The 24,963-nt window shown below is 49.1% G+C and overlaps 1 protein-coding gene and 1 long non-coding RNA gene across 3 annotated transcripts in view; one reads left to right on the top strand and one right to left on the bottom strand.

The window, feature by feature from the left end:
* Positions 1–5,704: 5,704 nt before the first annotated feature.
* On the bottom strand, positions 5,705–16,994 carry LOC136047635 (uncharacterized). Its single transcript, XR_010622110.1, has 3 exons — positions 16,895–16,994; positions 6,319–6,515; positions 5,705–5,792 (listed from the first exon to the last, which is right to left on the bottom strand). It is a non-coding gene; the product is annotated as an uncharacterized LOC136047635 (long non-coding RNA).
* The window catches only part of DPYSL3 (dihydropyrimidinase like 3), a 27,768-nt gene continuing 19,250 nt past the window's right edge, over positions 16,446–24,963 (top strand). The window contains exon 1 of one of the 2 annotated variants that reach the window (XM_065734916.1): positions 16,446–16,748. In XM_065734916.1, coding sequence (XP_065590988.1) covers positions 16,452–16,748 — 297 coding nt within the window. In that variant the 5' untranslated portion in view covers positions 16,446–16,451. Of the gene's footprint in view, positions 16,749–24,215; positions 24,331–24,963 lie in introns of those variants that run through there. The other variant, XM_065734918.1, reaches the window with a different exon arrangement.

Genomic DNA, 24,963 nt, shown 5'->3' with positions numbered 1-24,963 from the left:
GCTGAAGAGCTGCTTTATTCTCCTTGCAGCATAACGTGAGCCGTTCCTAAAACATGCTTTTTGATAAAATACAAACTTCCTACTGTCAGCCTGACACAAATGAGTTGGATACGAAATGTTTGGGTACATGTATGGATATGTATCTATATTATATGTATAGGTACATATATATGCACATCTGTCTGCCTGGTCCCTATTGTATATAGGAAATCATTGCTACAGCTTATGAAAGTATATTTCCAATCTAGGTATGGGGATTTCAATCTAGACTTGTTTAGCTATAGGAGCTGGTACTCTCATGGTTCAGTTTTACATCTTATGTGCAACGCCTGTGGTTCTGTTTTTCCTTTTTTTTTTTCTTCTTTTTTCCTCTGCACCATTCTTTGTCCTGAAGCTGTCATCCAAGGCTTTTTGTTTTTCCTGATATCACTGAGGCAAGGTATTGAAAGTGCTCTCAAATGAGTCTCTGCAGCCCCTCAAATCAACCAGCAAACCCACAGCAATTTATTTCAGTTGTTGGGGGCTGTAAACGTAGCCCTGATTCCTCTGGTCTGTCCTGGAGCAGGACTACAGCGCTGCACAGCTTCCAAACTATCACAGCAGTACATGAGGCATGTACATGATGAAAGTCAGCTGAACAAAAATCAAACTTGCCACTTTTACTCCCCTTTCTCCACCAGATCAGGAGAGTTCAAAGGCACTTCTTTGAATTCAAGCACTTCAGACAGGACCTAGTTGGTGAGATGAATTTAGGCAATTGGGTTTGAGAAAGAAAAAGGTCTTTTTGCAGTATTACCAGCCTGGCTTACAGCCCCATTCTCATTGCATTCTCATTGGCATGCCTGGAAACCTATGTGAATTTCTTGGTTTTTTGTTTTAATTCTTTTGGGAAGCAGTCTCCATTTTCCAGCCCCCTGCCCTCACCTCAGTGGGGGAGATCCTCTGAACATCCAAAGCTTTTGGTTTCATGGCAACCCCGTGAGCACTGGATAGGCCAGGATTCTTCTCATCAGGGTGAGGTTCACTGAGCAGCCATACAGTTCCAGTGACTGGAAGTTTTTTGGTTTGTTTTTCCCTGGCCTCTTTCACATCAGCAACTCTCTGTTTTTAGATACAGTTTTTGCTTTTTTTAAAATTCTTTTAATTTTTTGATGTTTACTCCAGAACAGAAGTGTAAATGACTTGGCAGAACGACCCTTTGATAAACACTGGACACGTATCTGTATTATATGTATTAATGTGTAGAAGAGAATCCTTATTGTATGTAAAGTTTTATGAATGGTTATTTTTTAATTTATGTATTTAATATAGGATTCAATGACCTCTGGTGTTTTAGTTTGTATAAAGAAAAAAATAAAACAGCATTTTTTAAAAAATCTCACTTTATGTTCACAGATCTGCTTGGTGTCTGTGGAGTCTGCTTGGAGGTTCCCAAGCTAACCCAAACTGCCCAGAGTGGGGGGGGGGGGGGGGGGGGGGGGTGTCTCCTCCAGCGATAGCCAAACCCACTCGGATGTTTTCCTGTGACTCTTCACCAACTCTTCATCAGTGCTGCTAAGAGCACAAAACGAACGGGGCCGGATCCTTCCGCACCGCTCCGCGCGCGACCCCGCGAGACGCAGCGCGCGCCGCCGGCCGCCAGGGGGCGCTGCCGCCCTCCGCGCCGCTGTCCCACCCGCGCCCCGGGGCCGCGCGGGGCGGCGATGCGCGCTCCGTGTGCACGCGGAGAGCTCCGCCGTTGCGGTGCGGGGTCGGCGCAGCCGGACACAAATAGCGCTGGGAGGCAAGCTCCCATACAGCGCGAACAAACCGTGTGGGAGAAGACCGGGCAATGGCTGAGCGAAGGTTGGAGAAAAAGAAAGGATGCAACGAGAAAGATGGAGATCAAGTTGTCGTTTTGGCAGGCTTCACCTTCCTCAGGTGCCGGTGCTTTCCGTTGCCATACTGGTATACCACATAAGTTTAACTTTTCAGGTCGTGCTCTTTAAAAGGCTTTAGGTTATTTAGAAATAAACCCAAATGGCAAATCCATGCAAGTTCTCAGCTTAAAACGGACCTGAAATGGTCGTACAGACCATAGCGTGACTTCTGTACACGGAAGAGAAGTGTCTGTGCCCGCTGAGCCGCACGGCCGAGCAGCGCCGGGCATTTCGTGCCGCTCTGCTGCGTTGTGGGCTGCAGCAGTGGGCAGCACGGACAGCACTCACAGCTCTAAGTGGAGGTACATCTGTTTGCACCTGGAAGGGTTCTGTCTTCTCTCTGCTGCCCATTTAGAGGGCAGCGGTTTTCAATTGTATGGGAGACTGTCTAAACATACCAGAAAACATAATGGCTGGGAGTGTCTGCACTGTTGAGGGGGGCTGAGCTCCCAAAAGTGGCAGAAAAATGCACTGCAGAGCCCTGTCCGTGCTTGGACAGATGAGCACCCCACAGCCACTCTGAACAAGAGGCTGCTGAGCAAGGACTGCCACGGTGCTTGGCCACGGAGTGACAGCCACAAATAGGGTGCTTTGCACAACAGAGAAAACCCTGCAGAAAACCTTGTAGAAGCCTGAAGCAGGTCTGAGACTACACATATAATTCCAGTGTGCACAACAGATGGAGACTTTAGGGTATGGAGGCACTAATCTGTGGATTACAGAGTCCCTGATTATGGACTGACACTTACCATTTCTGAGTGGAACTACCAGCCCAGGGAAGGATCTCACAAATCAGCATTCAACAACAGAATACGTTAGGGATAACTGAGGAAGGAATCAGATACTGTCACTGTTCCACCACATCAGCCTTTTATACATCTGTGTCTCTGAATGCTGCATGGAGTTCTGTGCCATTATAGATGCTGAAAACAAGGACAGCAGAGCTGGGAAAGGTCCAGAAAAATCTGCAAGCATCATCAAAGGCATGGCCTACAGCTCTACCCAGGTGAGCCCTATGTGACTGATTCCTCCTTGAGAGGGAGGCATAAATCATGCACACGTTTCTCAATATAAGCAGTTCAGCCTGTGAGGACAGATAACAAACTGAGTTCTTCATCATCTCCAACCTTGAATTTCTCATTAATCCTAATACTAATCCCAGTATGGCCCTACCCTTCTGACCCCAAGCCTGGAGCAGATGAAAGCTCGTTATTCCTTTATCCTCTGTTCTTTATTCCAACGCAGTTGGTCATACAGCAAATCCTAAGATCTATATAGATCCCACAAAACTCAAAATATTAACTTGAATGTATTACAGCACTAGCCTGGCTGTATGAAATGGATGCTTGAGATCCAGTAACTCATCTGCTGAAGTGAAAGGCAGCAGTCATGAGCTCTCCCAGAGGGCAGCTGTAGTAGAAATGCTCAGTCATGGTCTGAAGCAGTGATGGAGCACCTGGTGGGAAGGCAGGGCCAGCCCAGGGCAGCTCAGGTGTGTGCAGTGTACCAGAAGGGATGGAGCCAGGATCCACCCCTGCCCAGCACTCATTTAAGGGCTGGCAGTGAGGGTATATTTTGTTGGAGATCTCTGCTTGCCTGTGAATTTTTAAAGGTAAGCAGTTATTTTTTTCCTTTGTTGTCTGTTTGCTGTATTTGGGCTTGTCCTCATTTGCTACAGCCAAAGGCTTTCCACCCACCGTTTTTGCTGTACTTTCCATTGCATTATTCCAGCAGTATTTGTGGTGAGTGTGACCCTGTGCTGCTGACTAACTGAAGGTTACTGCAAGCTGGCTTAAAGCTAGGGCTTTGTAAGTGAATCTCACTCTGTTTCTGTGATGATGTTTTCTCTGTGTAAAGGGTACCTAGAGCTCTTGTGAGAAGTCTAAACTGAAAATATCAAGCAAGTATGCACACTCATTAGATTCTGATCCCCTGAGGACTTGGGGAGGATGAATACTTACAAAATGAGGTGGTGTCCAGAAGGAATCTGGAGATTGAAGAAAACTGCATAGCTTCATCTGGTTTCCTTTAGATGGATAAAGCAGAGTTGCTGAATTACTGCATTCTTGTTTGATGTGTAACGTGAAATCATATTATTAAGCCCCAGACACAGTTGTCTGTTCCCCACACGCAGGGTAGTGTGGGGATGCTCACCACTGCCACAAGCAGCCTGGGCAGGAGAGCAGAGCCTGTGGCACTGAATGTGGGAGCTATGCAGTTAAAGCTCCAGGAGGGGGCGGGTGGGTGGAATGTGGCAGAGAATGCCAGGTGGTGGGGATGGAGTGAGGAAAGCTTTCAGCATGAACTCAAGCAGGATGTAACTGTTCCAGCACTTACCAACAGGTGTATGTTGGAGTATTTCTCAGGATGAGTGTATTAGACAGTCTGCTGTGCAGCTGATGTTTGGGTCGGATAGCAATGAAGAGATGCACACAATGGACACAACTCTCCTTCCTGCAGTCAATCACACAGATGATCTAACTGCTCCAGAACACCTTTAAACCACAGGCATGCAGCCACGAAGGACATCTCTTCCAGAGGAAGTTGCTCTGTGTGGAGGACCTGCAGTGTTTTGCATGAACCACTGTAGTTCTGAAATGATTCAGTTCTGTATCCAGGGTCTCCTCCCAGAGGAGTGGCTGAGGCCGCCCACCATTACTTCTTGGAGGGGAAGGTGCTTCTCTCCATTGCTAAAAGCACAGCAGAAAACACATTCAGTACTGCTGTTAAAGAAGTGACTCCTTGGTTTTTGGTTTCCTATAATAACCCTGATTATGTTCTGTGCATTCAGAGTCTTGAATGGAGAAGCTTCTGGAACATAAAATCTTTTGTTTGTGCATTCTTTGTGTGTTTTCAACCATCCCAGAAGTAATGTTAACCTGACACAAAACATACTTTACAGAACAAGATGATGATTCTGCTTTGCAAAGTCCAGAGGAAATGTAATAAGCTTTGCTTCCTGGGGGCAGACAGGGGAGGTCTGAAAGGTCCCTGACGATCCTTGTCTCCTAGTTCTGCTGTAACTGTCCTCTTGCCAGAAGAGGAAATCTGGTCCTTTCCTCGTATCATGCACAGTGCTCTGCAAGCCTCAAAGGGAAGATGCTGCTGAGTCAGAAACAATTACTGTGACTGTAAGTAAATAAACACCAGTCCCAAGGTACAGAAGATGCACACACTCCTCAGCAGGGCTGAGGCATGTGTTACGTGCTGCTGGGCGAACCCGAGAAAAGCAGTGACTATGGGAGGTGGAGTTCACCTCCCCCTGAGCTAATGTGAGTTCTGGAATGGTGTTCAGAAAGCACTCTCCATGAATCTCTCCTGTGTGCACTCTCAAAACCGTTGGTTTAAGATTTATATGAAGTATTGATTTTATGCTTTCTCTGTAACTTAGAAAATGCAGCTTTAATGGAGATGATGAGAATGCTCTGACCAAGCTCCTAGGAACAACACTATCTACCAAACATAAAAGGACTACAAGCTACAATAATTTGGATTCATTTGTATATGAAATGGTGGCTGGTTTGCCAAGCTTTATTCTTCATGTCTTGGGTAAACCAGCTGGTACAGTTGCATCAGCTTACCTGATATGGGCTGTAAAAGAATATTTTAAGCATTCCAGCTTAGCAAGAAACACAAGTCTCTATTTTTACATTCTCAGCAATGCATGTGGAAACTTTCAGAGTTCACCATGGTACGTGCTGCTTGTGTTTTTATCAATTAGCTTTAGGCATTGAATGAAGGATCTGAATGTTCTGGTGTCGACAGCCTCTTTGTAAATGCAGTGTAGGCACAAGCTGTGTGAGCATCTTGCTCGCTCTTGTTTCACACACTGCAGTCCTCACTTCCATGTCTGAGTATACACATTGGAGACAGCTGGCAGGCAGAAGGAAAAAATAGTGAAGCAGAAAGACCACATGGCATAGGTAGTGTGCCATGTTCTCATCCACGCTTTCCACCTGGAAATCTGCAGTAAGTGGAAACATACAGGAAAAGCATTTTAACTTTTTGGTTTGCGTGCTCAGAAGAATGGTACATTTGACAGTAAAGGATCTGAAATCCTTAAAATATTTTATGTTTTGTGGGATGCAGGGAAGCTATGCTGCAATCAAGGCATTAGCATATCTGGGGTGTGGACTGATTTCAAACTCAGACATTCAAAGTTTATCATGAATGGATGCAACGCTCATATGCTTTCCTAGGGAGATGACCAGAATGCTGCCTTCTACAGTTTTCCAGTTCGAAGCACTTCGCTTTGTTCAGAAAACCCACAACCATTTGTCCACAGTCTACGAGGTGCTCAGATCAAAATGCTGTGATTTGGACCCTGGGCTCCAGGCTCTTAGGTGAGGAAGCATTTGTCAGTTCCTTTCTCTCTCTGCTCTTTATTTTTTGTACTTACCAAATTCACAGAATGGTGATGCTCAGCACACTGGTATTCCACGGTGCACAACTCACTGTTAGACAGGAATGAGCCTGTGGTGTGATGAGTCCGATTCTTTTCACTGTCATCTGCCTTTGGTGTGGTAACACAAGATGTTGGCTTAGAAGTCATGGCAGCAGAGATGAATGAACCAAGATGGAAATGAGGAAAAGCCCCTGCAGACCAAACAAAAGAGGGTGTAAACATATAAAGACAAAACATTAATGTTGGTATAGTGTCTGTGCAACATTTTATTCTTGTAAGGGCACATAATACCCTGCCCCCATCTAAACTATTCTTCCAAAATGGTTAGAGGTTTAGTAGCACAATTTTTATTGCCTCACCCTTTCAGGGAGGAGTTATGCACAGAAGAGAGTGGAATGGAGCATGACCCTCTGCTGTCTACTTTGCACATCTTTCTGCAGAGGAAGGCAGTGTAGAACCAGGCACAGAGACATTGAAGTATCCTGCAGTACCTGTGGCTTCCTCTTCTGGCACAGGGTCCAGAATTTAACTTTGGGTGACATTCAGGGACAGTTTGGTACTTGAAGTCTTTGCTGTTATCACAGAGGAAGAAAAGATCAATGCAACACAAAGTTTTAGCATTTTGGGGTATGCTGTAACTTTTTGGCCCTCAATAATTAGTAAGTTGCTAAAACCCTTTGTGTTTGATGCTGGGAACATGACCCTGCAAACACATCTTGCGTTTTTTAAGGTTTGCTGCTGAGACCTTTAACAGCCCTGTGGAGCAGACCCTTAGCAGCTGTGCTCATCACGTTTCAGCCAGGAAGAATATCTATTTGGATATGATGAGGATTTCCCTGGGAAACAGGAATCCACCACGTGGTCTGAAATTGGCATAACTTGTTCTTCTCCACTCTCTCTGAGTGCACTGTAGGCCTAACACTGAGTGAATGTGCAGGATTTACTCTGGCCTGGGTCTGCCTTTTTCAGATGACTTCTTCCAGGTGCATCCAGTGTAGCTGAGTTTGGGCTGTGGTCTTCTTAAAGGGATGTGGGCTTCATGTGAGTAATTTAAAGTAAGTCTGGGGAACAGCTCATTCCAGGACCATCTGCAAAGAACTGAAGGTCAGGATGTGTCCTAGTGATAAATTCAGGTAATACAGATGAGGTATTTTATCATAAGCTCTGTTTACTTTTGTCTTGGGTATAATTAGCAAGCAATAAAAATGGACGTTATCTGTTTTAATCTAGTTTAATATTCCTCTTGAAGGGACAGCCCACTAGTCCTTAGCAGCTGTAGGATAATTTGGAAATATTTTCAAAGGAAAATTATATAGGACAGTGAAAACAGACTGAGCAAACCTACTCACAAAATGGAGGGGGAGGAGGGGCAGTGACTTGCTGGTCCTGGATCTGCTGAAACATTCCTCTTTTTACTGTCTTGCTTTCTTCTTTATCCACAGGAAAACATATCTGTTTTGCTGCCCAGCAATGCATAGTATCAGCATCAAGAAGACTGCCTTGAATGTTCTTGCCTGCCTCTTCTCTGTCCATGTAGTGACCAAGGGAGTCAGGCATCTTTTTTTTTGCCAGCACTGTGAAAAAAGAGGAAATGTTTATCTTTGTTATAAATCAGAATCAGGCTTGATATGTTTTCAACTGCACTGGTTTTGAACAAATCTCTCCCCACTGAGCTACGCTTCTGTTAATCCAGCTTTACTTTTACTTTTTTACTTTTTTATGTATCTCAGTTTCAGCTGGGACCATGTGTTAAAATAAGGATGTGATAAAACCAACTCTCCTAGCCAAGATGAACACAGCAAGGTGAAACTATCATTATTTTGGATACGTTTAATAGGAAGCAGTACTGAGTAGAAATGGAAGTTTGGATGGGTAAATTTTTGTACAAATGGCATTTGTAAGTGAGTCCCTAAGAGAAATGTCAGTATCTCCTTCCATCTTGGCTCCACCACAAGGAAAACAGACAACTGCCTGATGTGGGTCCAGTCAGCAACTTGTTTTGTAATGGTGGTAGGAGAAGAATGCTGTGGCCATTGGGCCAGATCAGACCTGGTACTTCTCTGCTGCGGATGTCAGGCTGCAAGGACAGCGTGCAGCTGGGTGGCTGCAGTGTCTCCGTGAACTGGGGAGATTTTGGTGTTTTTCTCTAATCTTTGATGCACACAACTTTCAAGGGGACTGTTTTAGCTTGAAAAGATCAGTTTTAGAGATTCTATTTATGTGCACGCTTTTCTCCTGCAGTGACTTCCTTCAACAAAGAGAGATTTCAGCCAGGACTCAGTTTTCATTTTCAGGCCAAAAGGGATAAATCTCCATCTCAGGATTTCTCTCCCCGCCTCTGCCTGCAAACAGATGGAAGTCAAAATTTCAGCCACTAGTACAAGGCTCTCGGTAAGGTTTGGAAAGCAGAAACATTTCTCGAGTTCCTCTGGACTTGTGGTATTCTGACCTCTGTGGCTGTGTCCTTGAGCATCATCTGTCACCTTGGTACAACTCTGTGTAGCTAATCTGCTACAAAAGGACCGGGATCTCTTGCTTTTCATATATCATGCATTTTGCACCACTGAGAGGAAAAATACAAAGATTATAACCCAAGCAGTGGTGAGCAGAGACCATGACAAGGATATAGGAAGTTGTAAAAGCAGAGCAAGCTGGAGCCCTGGCAGGAGGCAAGCATCTGCACGGGAGAGCTGGAGGCAGAGTGGAATTTCCTGCCTCTTGGAAAGCAACATCAGTGATCTGGCCATAGGAACAATTGTTCATATGTTGCAGTTTCAGTGTCTCCTCAGTCTCCCCTATGAGGCTGCTGGGTTTATGAGCCCACTGTGCTGTCTGCAGTGATAGACCAGGCAACGGAATACGTGTGAGGCAACAGCAGTGCTGACGATCCTGGAAACTGAATGCATCGCAAGCTGAGTGGACAACAGTTTTGCCTGTGACTTCACATGAACCTGAATTTAACTTCTGGGAGCCCAGCACCCTGCTCTGAGCATCCAGGACCCCGTCTGTCCCACCAATGCCACTGATGTGCTTATCAGTGCTCATCAGTCATTCATCACTCATCACTGACTTGACACTGTCAAGTCCTGGTCCAGGACCTCTTCCTGCTCCTTACAGGCTGGTTTCTGTCACACTGACACGAGCAGCCTGCTCAGCCTGCCTGCTGCACATGCTCTGTATCACTGGCCTGTCTTTTCTGTTTCTGGTTACGGTTTATCCCAATAAAGTCATGACTCACTGAGGGAAAAGCAGTCTGCGAGTAGTGCTGGAGCCAAGGCTTTGCTCAGCTGTTGCTAATGCCTCACTGGTGGCTAATGCTGAGCCAGCACTGATGCAGGACAGCTGGCAGTGGAATTCTCTCTCTTGCCACAGTGAGCATCATGAAACGAGGTTAGCACAATTTACACATCATGAGATGGTAACATCCCTTCCCTGCCCAGTTAGTTTGATCTGAATCTGTGAAAATCGGCAAGTAGTCAATCCTACAGCAAGCACAAGTTCCAGATCCTGTGAGGCGCTGCTCACACCAGTTTAGGGAAGAGGTTTTTTTTCTCCCGTGTAATGGTAAATGCTCCTTATGGCTGGGTGGACATCCAAGCAGCCTGCCATCTTCTCAGTCACAGCCTGGTTCCTGCGGTATTTACACAGTTAAGGTGCTTATGGACCAGGAGGTGTAGGGCCACGACAGAAAATGTGCACGAGGGCAATCCTGCCTACTTCTCTAGCCTGGCTAAAATACATTCCACTGCTTGCTTTTTAGCAATCACAAGGAACCATATATACACAAACACAGTACCTTTAAATCTGCTGTAATTCTACTCTGTCAACATCTAATTACTGATTATACGCCTGTAATCACTGGCATATAATCACTAATTATCTCTAGATACACCACCTGTTTTTGCTAGAGCATCAGTATGCTCTCTCGAAGCTAGAAGCAAGCTGTGTGCAGGGAGACTGAAGGGGAGACCACTTCAGGTCTGGAACGAATTATTAGGTCAAGTGCAACACCATGGAAACGTGGAAATCTCAGCTTCATCTTAAACTCCTGTCCAGTGACACAAGCAGGCGGAGAGGAGTAGCTGGTGATCCCTGCAGCAGACTGGAAAAAGGGAGGCACAGGAGGCGAAGTGAAGTTTGAAAGTGAATCAGTATTTCATCGGAAGAACTGAAGGCAGAGCTCTTGAGTGAGAGCAGCCAATCCAGTGTTCATGGCTTGAGAGATCCTAGATGGCATCACCCAGTAAGCAGGGAACAAACAGAACTGTTTTAAGAAGATGAGAGATTGAGAGGGAGACAGAACCTGAACTCAGAGGAACTGGGCTGACTGCTCCTGAACTGAATTCTGTACAAGTTTGGCAGAATATTTTTGGCCTCAGACTGTTACAGAATAGGTGTTTTCTTAATTAAATCCATCTTATTCCGGTCCTCCACACCAAGCCAGACAGCTGTTCCAGTGGCTAAAATCTCACCGTTCCCCTAAGTGGGATCCTAGAAATGCCCACTGATCTGTGGCCTATAGAAGATATGTGCGGTTTTAGTTGGTAGTACTTTGAGGTCTGCAGCTGGTTTTGAGCCATCTTGAGGCAAGCTGACTGGCTGGAGCTTAGCACAGAACCTCCTGGATCTCCAGTTGTTCCTCCCCACTCATTCTGGTGGCTCCACCTAGCTACACAAGACTCTACCCAGGGCTTGGTACCAATGACAGTTCTGTACTTCTGAATCTCTTAAAAATCACTGTATCTCTGGTACGTGGTCTGCAACAACTCTGACACTGAATGACTCGATTTGCATCTGATTGTCATCCCTGCAGCACCATGAGACTCCTTGGGCATTAAGAAAGAGGAGGCAGTCTTTCCTCAGAGAAAGAATTAGAGGCCAGATTTCCCAGAGGGAAGATTTCTGAACTCCTGTTTCACAGTTGTTCTTTGTGAATGTTTTGGCTATCAGCTTATTTCAGGACAAAAATCCAACATGCTGAGATTTTTGAATTTCCCATAGACTTTGTTCAGCACTTAACAAATCTGGAAACCAAAAGCATTACTCCAAAATTAAATTACTCCAAAAGATTACAGATCTGTTCTAACGTTAGATAAGTGTTCTCGTGGAGACTCTGAGAACACCCTGAAGTCAATCTGTATGTGCTGTTAGAAAGAATACACTCGAAGAGTAGAACAGAATTTTGCAATAGAAATAAACATTCTGTGAACCCACTTTCCCTTGTGGCTTTGACATGAAATGCTGAATAGGCTTTTGATGGTCAAATGTTTTTTCTTTGGAACTCTTCAGCAGTTTGACTTTGGTAAAATATTTCATTAAAGTTGCCACCCCACTGTACTGCAACTTGACAGATGACATCTGTGCCTACGATGAAATCTTTCCCCAGTACCTGATATAAAGTCTTATTTCCTACCTCATATCTCTCCCACATTAGACAGCCATCCTACCATCTTTGCCAGTCTCCAACAACACAAAGTATGCCCTTCCAGTCTCATCCATTTACTTATCTTGTCCAGTATAGCATATCCAACACAACATATTGCTGACACGGACCATATTGCTTTGTTTAACTACAGGTGGATAGGCAGCACAACTACCAAACCTGATGTGCCCCAGACTGGGCCCAGTCAAACAAAATGGCACGTTCACAGCCTCCCACATAAACTCATATGTCCAGGAACAAAGACATTCCTATGAGTACTGTAAACTCTGTTCTGGAAAAGTGATTTTAAATCAGCTGAACATTAGCTCCCAGCATGTCTCTGGGGCAAAGACAATTATCACCAGTTCTTTGATGTCTAAGCAGACATATCAAATATGAGTACATATGGATGTATTTGACACTGCTGTACTATTGCCATGCTGTCATAAGTTCTAGCTGCCTGCATTTCCATTGGTTGTCAAAAACTGCCATCCCTCCAGATGCAATCACAGCAGGACTAGAAAATGTCTATAGTTTCTTCTCAAGGAAATAGCACAACCTCTGTCGTGTTAAACAGAAGGTTAAATACAATTCGATCACAGTCTGTAAGTGTCAATATGAAGTTGCAGACACTTGATACAGAAGACTTCTGAAGCTCAAGGATGGATGCATACAAGAGGTCTCTTGCTGGAACGTGAAGTTGAGTACATTTAGAGGAGATAGGGGATGCCCATTTTTAACAGCCGGGGTAGAATTCTGTTTTTGGACCTCACACTGCCCATCACGTGCTCCCCAGCACTACAAACAAAACAAGGACAGATGTTTTTCTGAAAGATATGGTTATAGTCAGGATGGAGAGACCCATGATAAGCAAGGATGCCTGAAGGATTACAAAGGACTAGTTGTACCTTCTAATCTATGTCTGTAAGTTTAGAAACTGAAACTTGAAGATGGAAGCATCATCCACTTGTCTTCCCTGATTGATGATGGTAACAGGTTCACCAGCAGCCTATTCTCAACAAGTGTGCCATTTCTTGGATGAATGAGAGAACCCACTCATCTCTTGACCTCTACCTCTAAATCTAAGTAGGACATGCAAACTTTTCTTGTCAAGTTTGGCTCCTTCACTAATCCTTCTGTGCTCATCCTTAGCCTCACTTTTCCTGAGGTGTATGAAATGCAATGCTGGAGGCTGCTCTGACATTGCTGCAAGAATGAATTAGCAAACAAATCCTGTTTATCTGGCAGTCTTCTAAAACAGGACACATGAATAAATAAGGACTGCAGATTAGTATGAAACAAGATAATTAATTCAGCTAATTTCATCAGTTACTTGTCATGCATGTATTAAAGAATGTGGTTTTATCGAACCCAGTAGGAAGCACATGAGATGGAGAGATGGGTGTTATTTTGGACAAGGAAGGAAATGTCTTCACTCAGGACGTGGCTCTCCTTTGTTTGAGCTTGTGTGCATTGGCAGCCGAGGGAGCAAGCTGCCAGCAAAAGTCAACAGCTTGTTTCCTTCCAGTGTCACAACATTCCCTGAGTCAAATGAGCATTGTGCTCTTATCTGCAGAGCCCGAGATACTTCCCCACCGCCAGTGGTACTTTCTTTAAACAGGCTGAGTAACTCCGGAAAAAGAAACAAGAATAAAAATCAAAGCACTAAGTACAGTGAAATTCTGTTATTTAGCTCAGTGACTCTGCTTCACCAGCAGTCTAAAACAAAAGTGAGGGTCACTGACCTCCATCACATTAGCAATACAAGGGAGATAAAGCATGATCTTAACCTGGAGCAGTGGGCAGCTCCCAGTGGCACAGGAATCATTATGTGAGCAAGAAAACACAATATGGGACTTTCCTCACTTCTTTTAAAATCCTGTCTGGTTTTACTACAAACACACTACACATTGTGTAGGGCACCTGGAAACCCGGAACCAGGTGTCTGAATAATTCCCTTTCAAACACTTAGAAGATAACTCTTGCTACGTGGGCAGCCTCATTGAGAAAATGCTGGTGAAAGTTGCATCACATGTCGTGCCTCTCCCTGGCTGCTCAGCAATTGGGCAGTTGTCACTGGAGCCTGATTCCCCTGCCCAGGTGCTAGCAGGAAACCCAGCTGGTGCTCCTGCAGCAGATGAGTAACAACAAAGGAAATCAATAAGGAGGCTGGGTGTAAGACACACCCCAGACAGGGCGATTATGTCCCATCACGTTAACTAATCCTCTTGCAGAAGGGGATTTGCCTAAAGGATGTTTCCAAGAAGGCTGCACCACTCCCCCATTCATAACTAGTATGGTTCACCCTGTGACGTGACTCATTTCCATTTCTGAGTGCTGCTTAACAGAAACGGTTCTTATTCAGCTAGAAATACATGCTGTTCCCTAAATCAGATTATTCTTTTCTTTCAAGATATTGCCACCAATGACCTTATGGAAGACTCAGTCAGACTCCTTGGAATAAAAGGAGAAATGAAGGTGGTCATTAAGCCAGGGAAATGCTCTGTGGGGCTGACCTCTTGGTTCTAGCAGGTCCTGTGGCAGCAGCCAGGGCCATGCGTACAAATGCCTGCTGCCATCTGCACCCTCCTGGGCCCGGGCTGGGAAGGCAGCCTGGCCGTGGAATCCCCTCCTCGGTCTGTATCTCCTGCCTACTTGGCACAGATGAGCAAGGGGAGATCAGGTTTGCCAGCACGATTTGAAGATGCACCAATCATGACTGTTTGCATGAAAAGCACTTTGCCAGCCGACAAATAAACATGTGATTTAAAGAAACCATGCTTAATTACAGAGGACAGACATTTTGTCATTGTGTAATTAAGCTTCAAATCTGATCAGGAGACATACATATGAAGAAATATGCATTCTGCTGAGCTCAAAAGCAAGGCTATCGCATTGGTACTGAACACATGCCTCGGTTTCCATAGTAGTCCTGCACAAATGGTCTTATAACACCTAACGAAAAGATCCTAAAAAGTGCATGGCAGTTTGATCTAAAAAATACTGCTGAAGAAGGCAGAAAAATAAAACCAAGAATTGGCTTTTATACAGTGAATAATTTATGTTAGTGGTTGGATTTTAAGGCCTCCACTTTTTCGAACAGCCTCCATACTTCTTTACCAGCACAAGTAACTTCAGTGCAGTCATTTATGCAGCAAAGCACTAGAGAGAATAAACATAAGAACCAAGATTTAAATAAATATTTCTGTTAAAGTACAATGCTGAAACTTTTGCACATTTGCAGAATCAGACAAAGGCCAGGCCCTGTTCCAAGGAATTTGAATTCTCCATACATACACAGCCGTAAGGAGAGGTCCCTGCCCATATGAGGGCTCCACACTCCTACCCCTGAGCGCAGTGCAGAGTCTCTGGGCAGCCTGTAGCTGAGGAACACACATTTTGCCCCAAGAAAAGGTAATTTCCTCAAGAGCTCTGACTTAGCAGGGATCTGCCTGCTGCCTGGAGCTGCTCTGCTCCCGCTCTGAAAGGAGACAGCAGCAGTTGTGTCATTCCCTGCTCTTAGGGCAGCAGGTGGCCCATTTTCAGCTTGTGCTCAGCAGACCTAACTCGCAGCACAAAGAAAATAAATTCATGCACGTCCTTCTGTTAGCCAGTACCCACAGACTGCCTCTCCCACCATCACCATGTGGTCATTGGTCTCCATGGTGGGGCCAGGCTCCCTGGACATTCTTCCCTGTGAGAGAACCACCAATCCTTGCAGGACTGGCAGATAATGGTACTGCTTTCTTTCATGAAAGTGCTGGAAAACTCCTGACAACATCCCGTAACACAAACGGGGGGTGTGAAAAATTACTCTGAAGGATGTTAGGCCCAGGTATGATGTGCAAATATCTTGCATAACAAAAAATAAGCACTTGGAAAAATAATTTAAAGTCAAAATTCCAGTTTTGCTGCTATGTGATAAATCTGACAGGCTCAGTTAAACACCACTTAGCATATCTAAAGCTCATCCCTGCCTCTCTCTGTTTTTCAGGTCTCCCAAGCATTTTGAAATGAAGTCGCAATGGAAATCTCAAAGCATAACTTAGCCAAAACCTGCAGCTTGGATGGTGGCTGTGTTTGCATGGCGGTTTTTGCAGCAGATATTTCTCGTGTGTATCTGTAAGGTGTGACAGACAGCGTGCTCCTGCAGCGACTGCAGACACGAGTGCAGTGCCATGCTGCCTTGTGCCTATGAGAGCCGGCCTGCGGACAGCACCCACTTATCCGTAAAGCCAAGAGCTCACAAGCACGCCACGCCGGGTAGTCACGCACTCACGCTGAAGCGTATTGCGGGCAACCCCCAGCGAACACTGCCAGCAAAGCCAGCAGCGGGGTGGTCTCTGCGTTTCCACACCGGAGCCCGTTCCGTGGCTGCGCAGGGGCCGGAGATGCGGCCGTGGCCGCACGCATCGCAGACCCGGCCCGGGGACGCGCCCCGTCAGCCCCCTGCCGCAGCTCCGCAGCTCCAGTTCAGCGCCCGCGCCCCTCACTGCTCCGCGGCCCCCACAGCCCCGCTCCCCGCGCCCGTCCCCTCGGGCAGCGGCGCGGCAGCAGCCCCCGAGCCGCCGGCACCCGGCCCGCCCAGTCGAGCGGCCCCCGCGCCTGCCCCTGGGGCCGCCCCGCTCCCGCCCGCTCCCCGCCCCGCTCCGGGGAGCCCCCGCCCCGGCCCCGGCCCCCTTCCCCGGCGGCGCGGCGGGCGGGCATGGCGGCTGGCGGGCGGCGCGGCAGCGAGGAGCTGCCGGTGTACCTGGCGCGACCGGGCACGGCGGCCGTGCCCCGGCAGAAGCGCGGCGGCCTCTTCTGCAGCGTCGAGGGCGCTTTCGAGAGCAAGACCCTGGACTTCGGCGCGCTGCGCGTCGGGCAGCGCCGAGCCCCGCCGCCTGCCGCCCGCCCCGAAGCGGCCCCCGCCGCCGTCCCGGACCCCGACCTCGATTCCGGAGAGGTCCGCGCCGTCGCCGACAAGGAGCGGCTCCAGAACCTGTCCCCCGACGACGACAAGGTAGGGGTCGGCCGGCGGGGGATCCGCGGCAGAGCTCGTCCCGGTGCGCGCTCCTCTCGGCGCCCGGCCGGGGCTCGGCGGGGCGGGTCGGGCCCGGGGGAGCGGCGGAAGGTGCCGCCGTTGTTCTCCGTCGGGGCGGCGGTGACTTGCGGCGGAGTTTGTTATTCGGTTGCTGCTGCGGCTCAGGCTGTGGGTTCGTTCTTGCTTCCTCTGGTTTACCGGGAGGAGGACCCGCAGTTCCTCCTGGTCATCCTCAAAGGAGGGAAAGAAGAGTAAAGAGAGCTGTACTGTCATCTTCCAACGTGCGGAGTTCCTGCCTGCCAGCTGGGAGGTCTGTGCCTTTTTGAAATAGAATCAAAAGATCCACACCCCATTACCAAGAATGGTAAAGCTGAGCGTTAGAGTAACTGAGTCTTTTTATTATGGTTGCTCTTTTTATACCTTTGTGAATGGACCTGGAAGTGCCGCCTCTGAGGGGCAGCATCAGGCGCAACGTTTCTAAACTCATGCTGAACTCATATGAGCAATTAAATACTCTTCTGTCTTAGCAGCACAGATTCTTCAGCCAGAGACTGAGATTACTTGTTGTTTTTTTTGTTTTTTTTTGTCTCTGATTCCGTATACATCAGTGTGAGTTTGGCTGGAGAATTTTTAAGTTAGTAATGTTGAGTAAGTGTGATCATTTGGACTTTCAGCAGTGCTCACGTACACCCGTGGAGCTGGTAAGGCTGTTGGCTGGCCTGCTGCTCAGGGAGTACATTTGGGATAAAGCTTTTTAGTAAATAGTGGCCATAAGGATATTGTTCTTCAGGGGTAAACAGGGCAAATAAATGAAGCCCATTTTTAAAAATGGAAGCAAAAATCACTAAACTCAGCTGCAGGCAGGCAGCTTAGCCTGAGGAAGTGATGAGGTGATCTTGGGGTTCTGCAGAAACATCATCTTGTGTCCAGAGCGCAACCACTGACCAAGTTCCTTTCTGATCTGGAGCACTGAACTCAGCTAGAACATGATGGGTGCAGAAGCAGTGATGTGCAATGACTTGTCCTGTATTGGCATTTGGGAAAAGCATGGAGCTGTCCCCAAGGTCTGCTGTCCTTTGTAAGAACTGGATGCTTTGAGGTTTCTTCATTGTGCTTTCATTTCTTCAGCCTCTGCTTTCAGATTTCTCACTGGCATGCTAGTTGTTCCTGCTCCTGTGGTCTGCTCCTTGTGCAGTCAGGAGCAAACTTAACACTGCTCCTGTCAGTGCCAGCCTTGTCTGTGTGGTTTGATTAGCAGCTGTAGAACTGACCACTGAAATAACATAAAGCTGACGCTTGTTGAAAAAGAAACAGAGATTTGCAGCAGCTTGTCTGCAGGCTTTTCTCCAAGCTTTTTATTAATTAGCTGCATGAATATTTGGAGCAGTCTCATTCCCTTTTATGGCCTTGTCTGGACCTTTCTTCCAGAATTTTCCAGTTGAGATTCCCCTTCAACAGCTCTTCCCAATGATTTCTTTTCCAAGATTTCTTCCTCTGAAGCCTTCCACGTGATTAGCATCAGCAACCAACCCCTTTTTATCTACACTTCTTGCCTGAGAGGGTGGGAAGCTTCACATATAAGTGTCCTTATTACTGCGTGGCCGGAAGGATCATATGACTTTTTCCTACAACTTCCAAGTTCAGGAGTGCCCCAGAGTACAGCAGCCCCGATGGGAAAGGCCCCTGTGGCACACGGCCCCCCCCCAAGGCAGGTTAGCGTGTCTGTGCGGCCACAAAGCGTTTGCTTGTGTTGAACTCTTTGCAGATTCAGAGCACACAAAGACCCCTTTGTTGAGATAAGTTGAACTTCTTTGAATAATTTCAAGATTAAGAAACAGAAAGGTTAAGTGATCTATCCTTGACCAACCAACTATTTGCTGGGAAAGCTGAGAGTGAAGGACTCACTTGTGCAGTGGGCAGCAGATAGAGGTGTATCAGAGAATTTTTCAGTGAACGTATTCTTGGAGGGATAACATACCAACACAGCATCTCTTTTCAAATGGCATTAAAGCACGCTGTTTCTGCAGGGAGACACTGAAATGTGTAACTGCCCTGTGATAACATAAAGCCCATCAGTGTAGTACAGGACCAGGAAGGCGTTTCAGCCTCACTTTACTACGCTGCAAAATCTACTGGGAAGTCAAAAACTGAGCTGTGGCCTCAGGCGCAGTGAAGTCATTCCACTGTAGTACTGCAGAAGCAGCTGGATGCCTGCCTCTGCTTCATCAGTGGGAACCCGAGCTCTGCCAGTTGATGTGGGAGAACAGAACAGCACTGGAGATTCCACATTGGTCTGGAGCATTGTGGGGACCTTATTTTACAAGTGGAACTGAGCTCAGTGCAGGTTTCCATCAGTAATATCCCGTGTGGACTGTATCCTATGTGAAGTTCTATGCAGTTTTTCTCAAGTATTGCCATGCTTTTTCTCTATCTATGTGAATTACATCACGTATTTTACTATGATGAAGTCAGGGAGGGTTTCTCTGGAGCTCACAGAAAGCACGCTCTGAATTCTGTGGTGAGGGCATTCCCTGGGCACTGACGACAGACAAATGCACCCTGCAAGTCTCTGCTGGGCACCTGCATGGGCAGCACGTGGCTGCGAGGCATGGCCTCTCCTCAGTGCCTGGAGCCTAGGGTGGTAAGGAGCAGCCTGTGGCAGTGCTGTGCGTGAGCTGCCCGTCCTGCTGCTCGGCGTGCAGGGCTCTGCAGGATCAGCGTGCAGTGCTCTTCCACCCTTTTGTTGGGTAACATGGGTGGGGAGCACTTGGCTTGTCATGCTTAGTGCAGACTTCTCGTCCCATCCTGCTGCGTGGTTCTGCAATGAAGATGTCATTTCCAAGGCAACTGGCTGTGGGCCCTCGAACTGGGATTACAGCTTCACCACAGACTGAGGCTGAGGCTGCTGCGGGCAGCACGAGGAAGGCTCCAGCTTCTTCCTGGCAGGGCCGGTGCTGGCAGGCCCTGCCCGTGCAGTTGTGTGGCACTGCTCACACTGCTGGTGATAGAGTGATGCAGAGGGCTGCTTCTGGTGCAGAAAGAAGCTTAAACTATCTGTTGTTATTTTTTCTTTTTCTGACACTCGTAACATTTGCTATGACTTCAGCCTGCAGAATTTGTTTCCATTGCCAGTAATTTATAGCAGAGACACCAATCCAAGAGTAATCTTTTCCTTACCAGAAAATTTAGTGGGATCAAGAAATTGCAGTTGTGCACAGCCGTTCAGAACAGTTTTAGGTCTTGCATTTATGCTGAGGATCATAAAGCACTTCTGATGGCATTGATTCTTAACCTCTGTATCACCCCCCCTCGAGACCTCTGAGGAAAGATTTTTGTTTTGGCTCTCCCATTTTTTTATTTTTGTGGTTCTATAAGAATCCAGCTCAGCTCAGCCTGACTGTCCAAGGCTGCCAGGCCTGCGGTGGCATCAGTTGTGTGTGAGACCCATGGCGTCCACCACGATCGCTCTGAATGTGCACTCCTCCCTTCCTCGCTCTGCTCATGCCTGCCCTGCTGTCCCTGGCTTCCTGGGCAAACTTGCCTTGCCATTGCAAATGGCATCAAAGCAAGGAGCTTTTAGAACCATGGAATAGAGTTGTAGAATGGGCTGGAAGGGACTTAAAGATGACCTAGTCCCAACCCGTTGTAGATGGGGTTTGAAGCCCCATTCAAGCTGTCCTTGAACAATTCCAGGAGCGGGGCAGATGACAAGCCCTGTTTCTGGCAGAAGCAGTTAGTGTGAGGTCTAGAAAAGCATCTCACCTGCATGGCCCGCTCTGCAGAAGCGGTCAGTGCGAGTGCAGAGCTGGTCACTGGTGGCCCACTTCAATCCCAAGGAGAACCACCGCGCAGACCACCTAGATCTGTGCTCCTGGTGCTTATCTTCAGGCACAAGTTTCCGTATGCATGCTTCTCCGTTGTTACCTCTGCAGAGAGGTGGGGAATGTTGATTTTTCTGCTGGGCCGTGGTTGCTATGATGACCAGAGGAAACAGGAGGAAGAAACAAAAATCAAACATGCAGCATTCTTCCTGGAGACGAGACAGAGGAGCTGGAAAATACAGCGGTACTTTGGCTGGCTGTGCTGGGCTGGCTCCTGGCTGTGAGCTCAGTCCAGCAGCACGTTCTCATCGCTCTGCTGGGAGCAGCCGAGTGCCATTTCACAGCAAGCAGCTTTGGATCCATCCAGGGGTGGATGTTCCCGTTCGGCTGAGGGGGAACAGGAGTGAGGCTGAGCAGAGCACCCAGACGGGACTTCGATGGTGACCCGCGTCGCCCACCCGGGCCAGCGCCCGATAGGTGCCCGCCGTTGCTGGCTGCATCCCGGCTCCGTGCTGGAGGAAGCGCGTCCCGCGCGGGGCCGCGGTGCGGGGCGGTGCTCTCCGGGCTGCAGCCCACGGGGAGCGGAGCCCCGCGGGGATGGCCCCGCTCTCTGGTGACATCCAGCGGCAGCAGCATCTCAGCTGCTGCGTGCTGCCAACGCCGGGCATCCCTGCAGCCAGGGAGCAGGCAGGGCCAAGAGCAATTCTCCTGTCTGGGATTCACGCGTTTTTCTCCCGCAGATGTGGCTGTATGCTGTATTCTTTGCTGTATGGCTGCTTTTGTTGGGAATGCACTGCTGCAGTCAAGTTTTGGTCACTCGTGTCCTTTTAGGCCATTTACAGGCAGGTTTTTCTGCCATGTGAACTTGTGTATGCAAACCCGGTGCCACCTGCTTGCTCTTGTGCTTCTGTCCTCTTCCTTTTTACCTCGTGTCACTCTGCTCCTGTCTGGATCCCAGCAGCTTGTCCTGTGCGAAGGTGTGGAAGGGAACAAGGGAGCAGCTCTGGCCACTGAGCTCTGGGAGGCTGCAGCTGTTTTAAAGCTGTTATGTTAATGTTTGTGAGATGTCATAAACCTGAAGCATGCGTGCCACCCGGCTGTACTGCCTCGTTCCTGCCATGTTTCTGAAGCGAGGTGCTGCTGATGCTGGTGGTGGCACTGAGCAGGGCAGTGGGGATGGTGCCTTAGCCCACAGCTGCTGGGCCAGCCCCGGGCTGCTGGCTCCTTCCAGCCCTGCCCTCACCTTGAGTGCATCACGGAAGGGAGGGCACTTGCTGAGTCACCCAGCTCATGACTGTGCAAGATCAGGCTGTAATTGAGTTGTAGTTGGCCATAAAGCATCAGTCAGTTTTGTACAGATAGGGATATATTCCATTTGACGTGTTTAATTTCAGCCTCATTTGTTTCTGGCAAAGAGAAGAAATAGTTTGCCCCTCCCTCGATGCCTTCCTTGCTTGCTGCTTGTTCAGGGGTGTGTGGTCCTTCTGCTGTGATTCAGAGTTGAGTCTGTCTCTTGCAGTCTGGAGTCTGTTCATCTCTCAGGGTCCGGCAGCCAAGATGGGGTTGGGGGGGTCCTGGGAGACATTTGTGAAAGCAGTGGCATCCCATTGTGTGAGTGTCAGCACCAGCAGCTACAAGCAGGCTTGCTAATGGGGCAGCAGGGCTCCTGGGGGATTTGCCACTTATTTTCCACAGGGAGTTAGATAAGTAAGTTCATGCACTTGCCGCTTTTGAACACATCAGTTAGGTCCTGCTGTCATTAAATCTTTTTGAAATGTAGTTTTGTCGGTATATGATAGAAATTCAAGGTGCTTTTTTGTTGTTTTCCCTCTGTTCCTGGCCCTGTTGTACTTCAGCTCAGAGGTTCAGAAGTCCTGTGTCCTGAAGTCCTTCCAGTGGGCTGAAGGCAGCTGGCATTAGGGCTGCTCTTAATCACTTCTGTGAAGGGCGTAGCGTAGTTCACAAGCCTCTGGGTGTCCACAGTGTCCTAACAGGGACAGTGCCTTGGTGTGTGCCATGGGCAGGCAGGAGTGGCCGTGTTCTCCTGATGATCAGGAGCATCATCTCTGGTAGGCATGGAGTTGGCTCTTGGGGGTTTTGTGAATGGCACCACTGGTAACCTGGTCTAAAGGAGGAAGAAAAGAACAGTCCTGAAATTACTCCAGCTTCTACTCATCCTTGACAGGACTACAGAGAACTTAATGTCGGTTTGCACAGTGACTGCAGTCATGCAATAATCCAGCTGGGTGCAGCGGCAGTAATACCTGGTGGTTTTAGCATGACAGTTCCTTGGAAACATCAGCTTCTGACCTGGAAATGCAGCTTGACTCAGGCCATAACATCAGTTAATTTATCTCCTTGTTTCCATTGCCAAAGACCCAACGTATATTCCAGCCAAGAGAAAACTAAGCAGAATTGTTCCACTGTGGAAAAAATTGTGTCATGGTCCCCACATGCCTTGTACAGCCTGGGGGCCGTCTCCTGCTGCCTCCTGGCAGGCCTTGCATGTCCAGAGAAAGATGCTGAGTTTTGGATTCTTTCCCATTCATATCTGCTCCTGAGTGGGAGTTCGAAAGGCCACAGAGTTCCATGTTGCCTCTGGGAGATGATGCCAGTGGTGGGAATATTGGGGAAACTAGCACGATGGGGATGGCTAGCGAGTGTTTTCCAGTAACAGAGCCAGTGGGCTCTTTTCCCACTTTTCCCTGGCTGTCAAGTTGAGCATCAGAGTTTGGGAAGGCCGGAACCAGCAACACTGACATGGTCATCAAACAGTGGTGAGTGCTCGTGGCTGGGAGCGGAATGCCCCCATAGAGGTGGCCAGGTGTGTTCAGCGACACCCCAAGGTACTTCAGACCCTGAGAACTTGACTGTTAAGAGAGAAGAAGGGATGGGTTTATGTAAAGAACAAATACGGGAGGAAGGAGATTGTGTGCATGGGGACAGACTGTCTCGACATGCCTGCTGAGCACTGCGATGCCGGAGCCTTGTTTTACTGCATGAGTGGTTATATTCACTGAACCTCAATGCCTGTATGTACGAGCTCCGTTGACCACAGACACGTGGGACTGCTGAACCTATTTTCACCCTTTGCACAAGGGTTGGATCAGCAGCTTCCAGGTCTTTATGGACACGCTTAGAGCCTGGTGGCTGGGCACTGACATGGGCCACGGGCAGATTGAGTCTGTTTTGTTGGCGGTCACTGCAGTAGCGTATGCCTGGTTGCTCTGCTCACTGCTGGTGTTCCTCGCCGTGCTCCTATCACACCCGGTGGTGGTACGTTAACATCTAACTGCTGGCTGCCGCTCGCTGCGGGCGTTCTGGGGGAGGCTACGGGCTGTAAGGATTGTAAGTACCAATGGGCTGTGCTTCGTGTTGGGGACACTTTGAAGCGTGACAGCAACGCCTCTGTCTGCACCTGAAAGAGGCCCTTGAAAAAGATTTCCAGATTTCCGTGTCAGGCGCACGGACCGTGCGGGTGCCCGGCGAGCCCCGCGGTGTGCCCGGCGAGCCCCGCGGTGTGCCCGGCGAGCCCCCGCGGTGTGCCCGGCGAGCGGTGGCGGCGCGGGGGCGCCCCCTGGCGGCGCTGCGGGCGGGGCGGGGCGGGGCGGGGCGGGCTCCCGTCCCCGGTGGCGGCGGGCACGGTGGGCGCGGCGCGGTGCTGCCTTTGTGCGGAGCGGAGCGGCGGGCAGCGCAGCGCCATGTCCTACCAGGGCAAGAAGAACATCCCGCGTATCACGGTGGGGCTGAGCGCGTCGGCGCCGCCGGTGCCGTCGTCCCTTTGTGCGGCCGGGGACGCGGGCGGCGGGAGCGATGTGGGGAAGGGGGTTCCCCGCACCGGGGGCCGGGGAGGCGGTGACGCGGACAAAGAGCCGCCGCCCGCGCAGGTGTCCGCTCCGAGCGTCTGCGGAGCCTCCGCGGCGGACGGTGCCGACGACCTCTCCCCGCGGTGCGGCCCTGGGGCCGCCTCTCGTCGGGTCGCGGCGCCGGGCGGAGCCGTCGCGTTCTCTCCCGTGCGGGGAAGCGGACGCGGGAGGTGCCGGCCGCACCCCGTGGGTATCGCGGCGGGGTCCCGCATCGCCGCCGTGGCGCGAGCGCGGCTCTCTGCGCCGTTTCCCATTGTCCCGGAGCGCAGGTGGGGTGGGCGAGCGGAGAGCCGCCGGGCGGGGCCCGGGCGCTGCGTCCGTGTCCGCGCTGTGCGGGATGCTCGCTGCGCTGCGGTGGGTTCCGAGCCCGTCTCTTCTCTCGCCGCGTCAGGTGCAGCGGGCCCCGTTGGTGGTGCGGCAGAGCAGGGACCACACCTATTAGGAGCGCGGCACGTTTGTGCCACCGCCCAGCGGGGAGAAGGGCGGTTGACATGTTTTCCTTGAAGC

The sequence above is a fragment of the Cyrtonyx montezumae genome, unplaced genomic scaffold, assembly GCF_038088225.1.
Source record: "Cyrtonyx montezumae isolate F1298 unplaced genomic scaffold, pur_monq_1.0 scaffold_18, whole genome shotgun sequence".
Classification (NCBI taxonomy): domain Eukaryota; kingdom Metazoa; phylum Chordata; class Aves; order Galliformes; family Odontophoridae; genus Cyrtonyx; species Cyrtonyx montezumae.
This window is presented reverse-complemented; position numbering and strand designations above follow the sequence as displayed.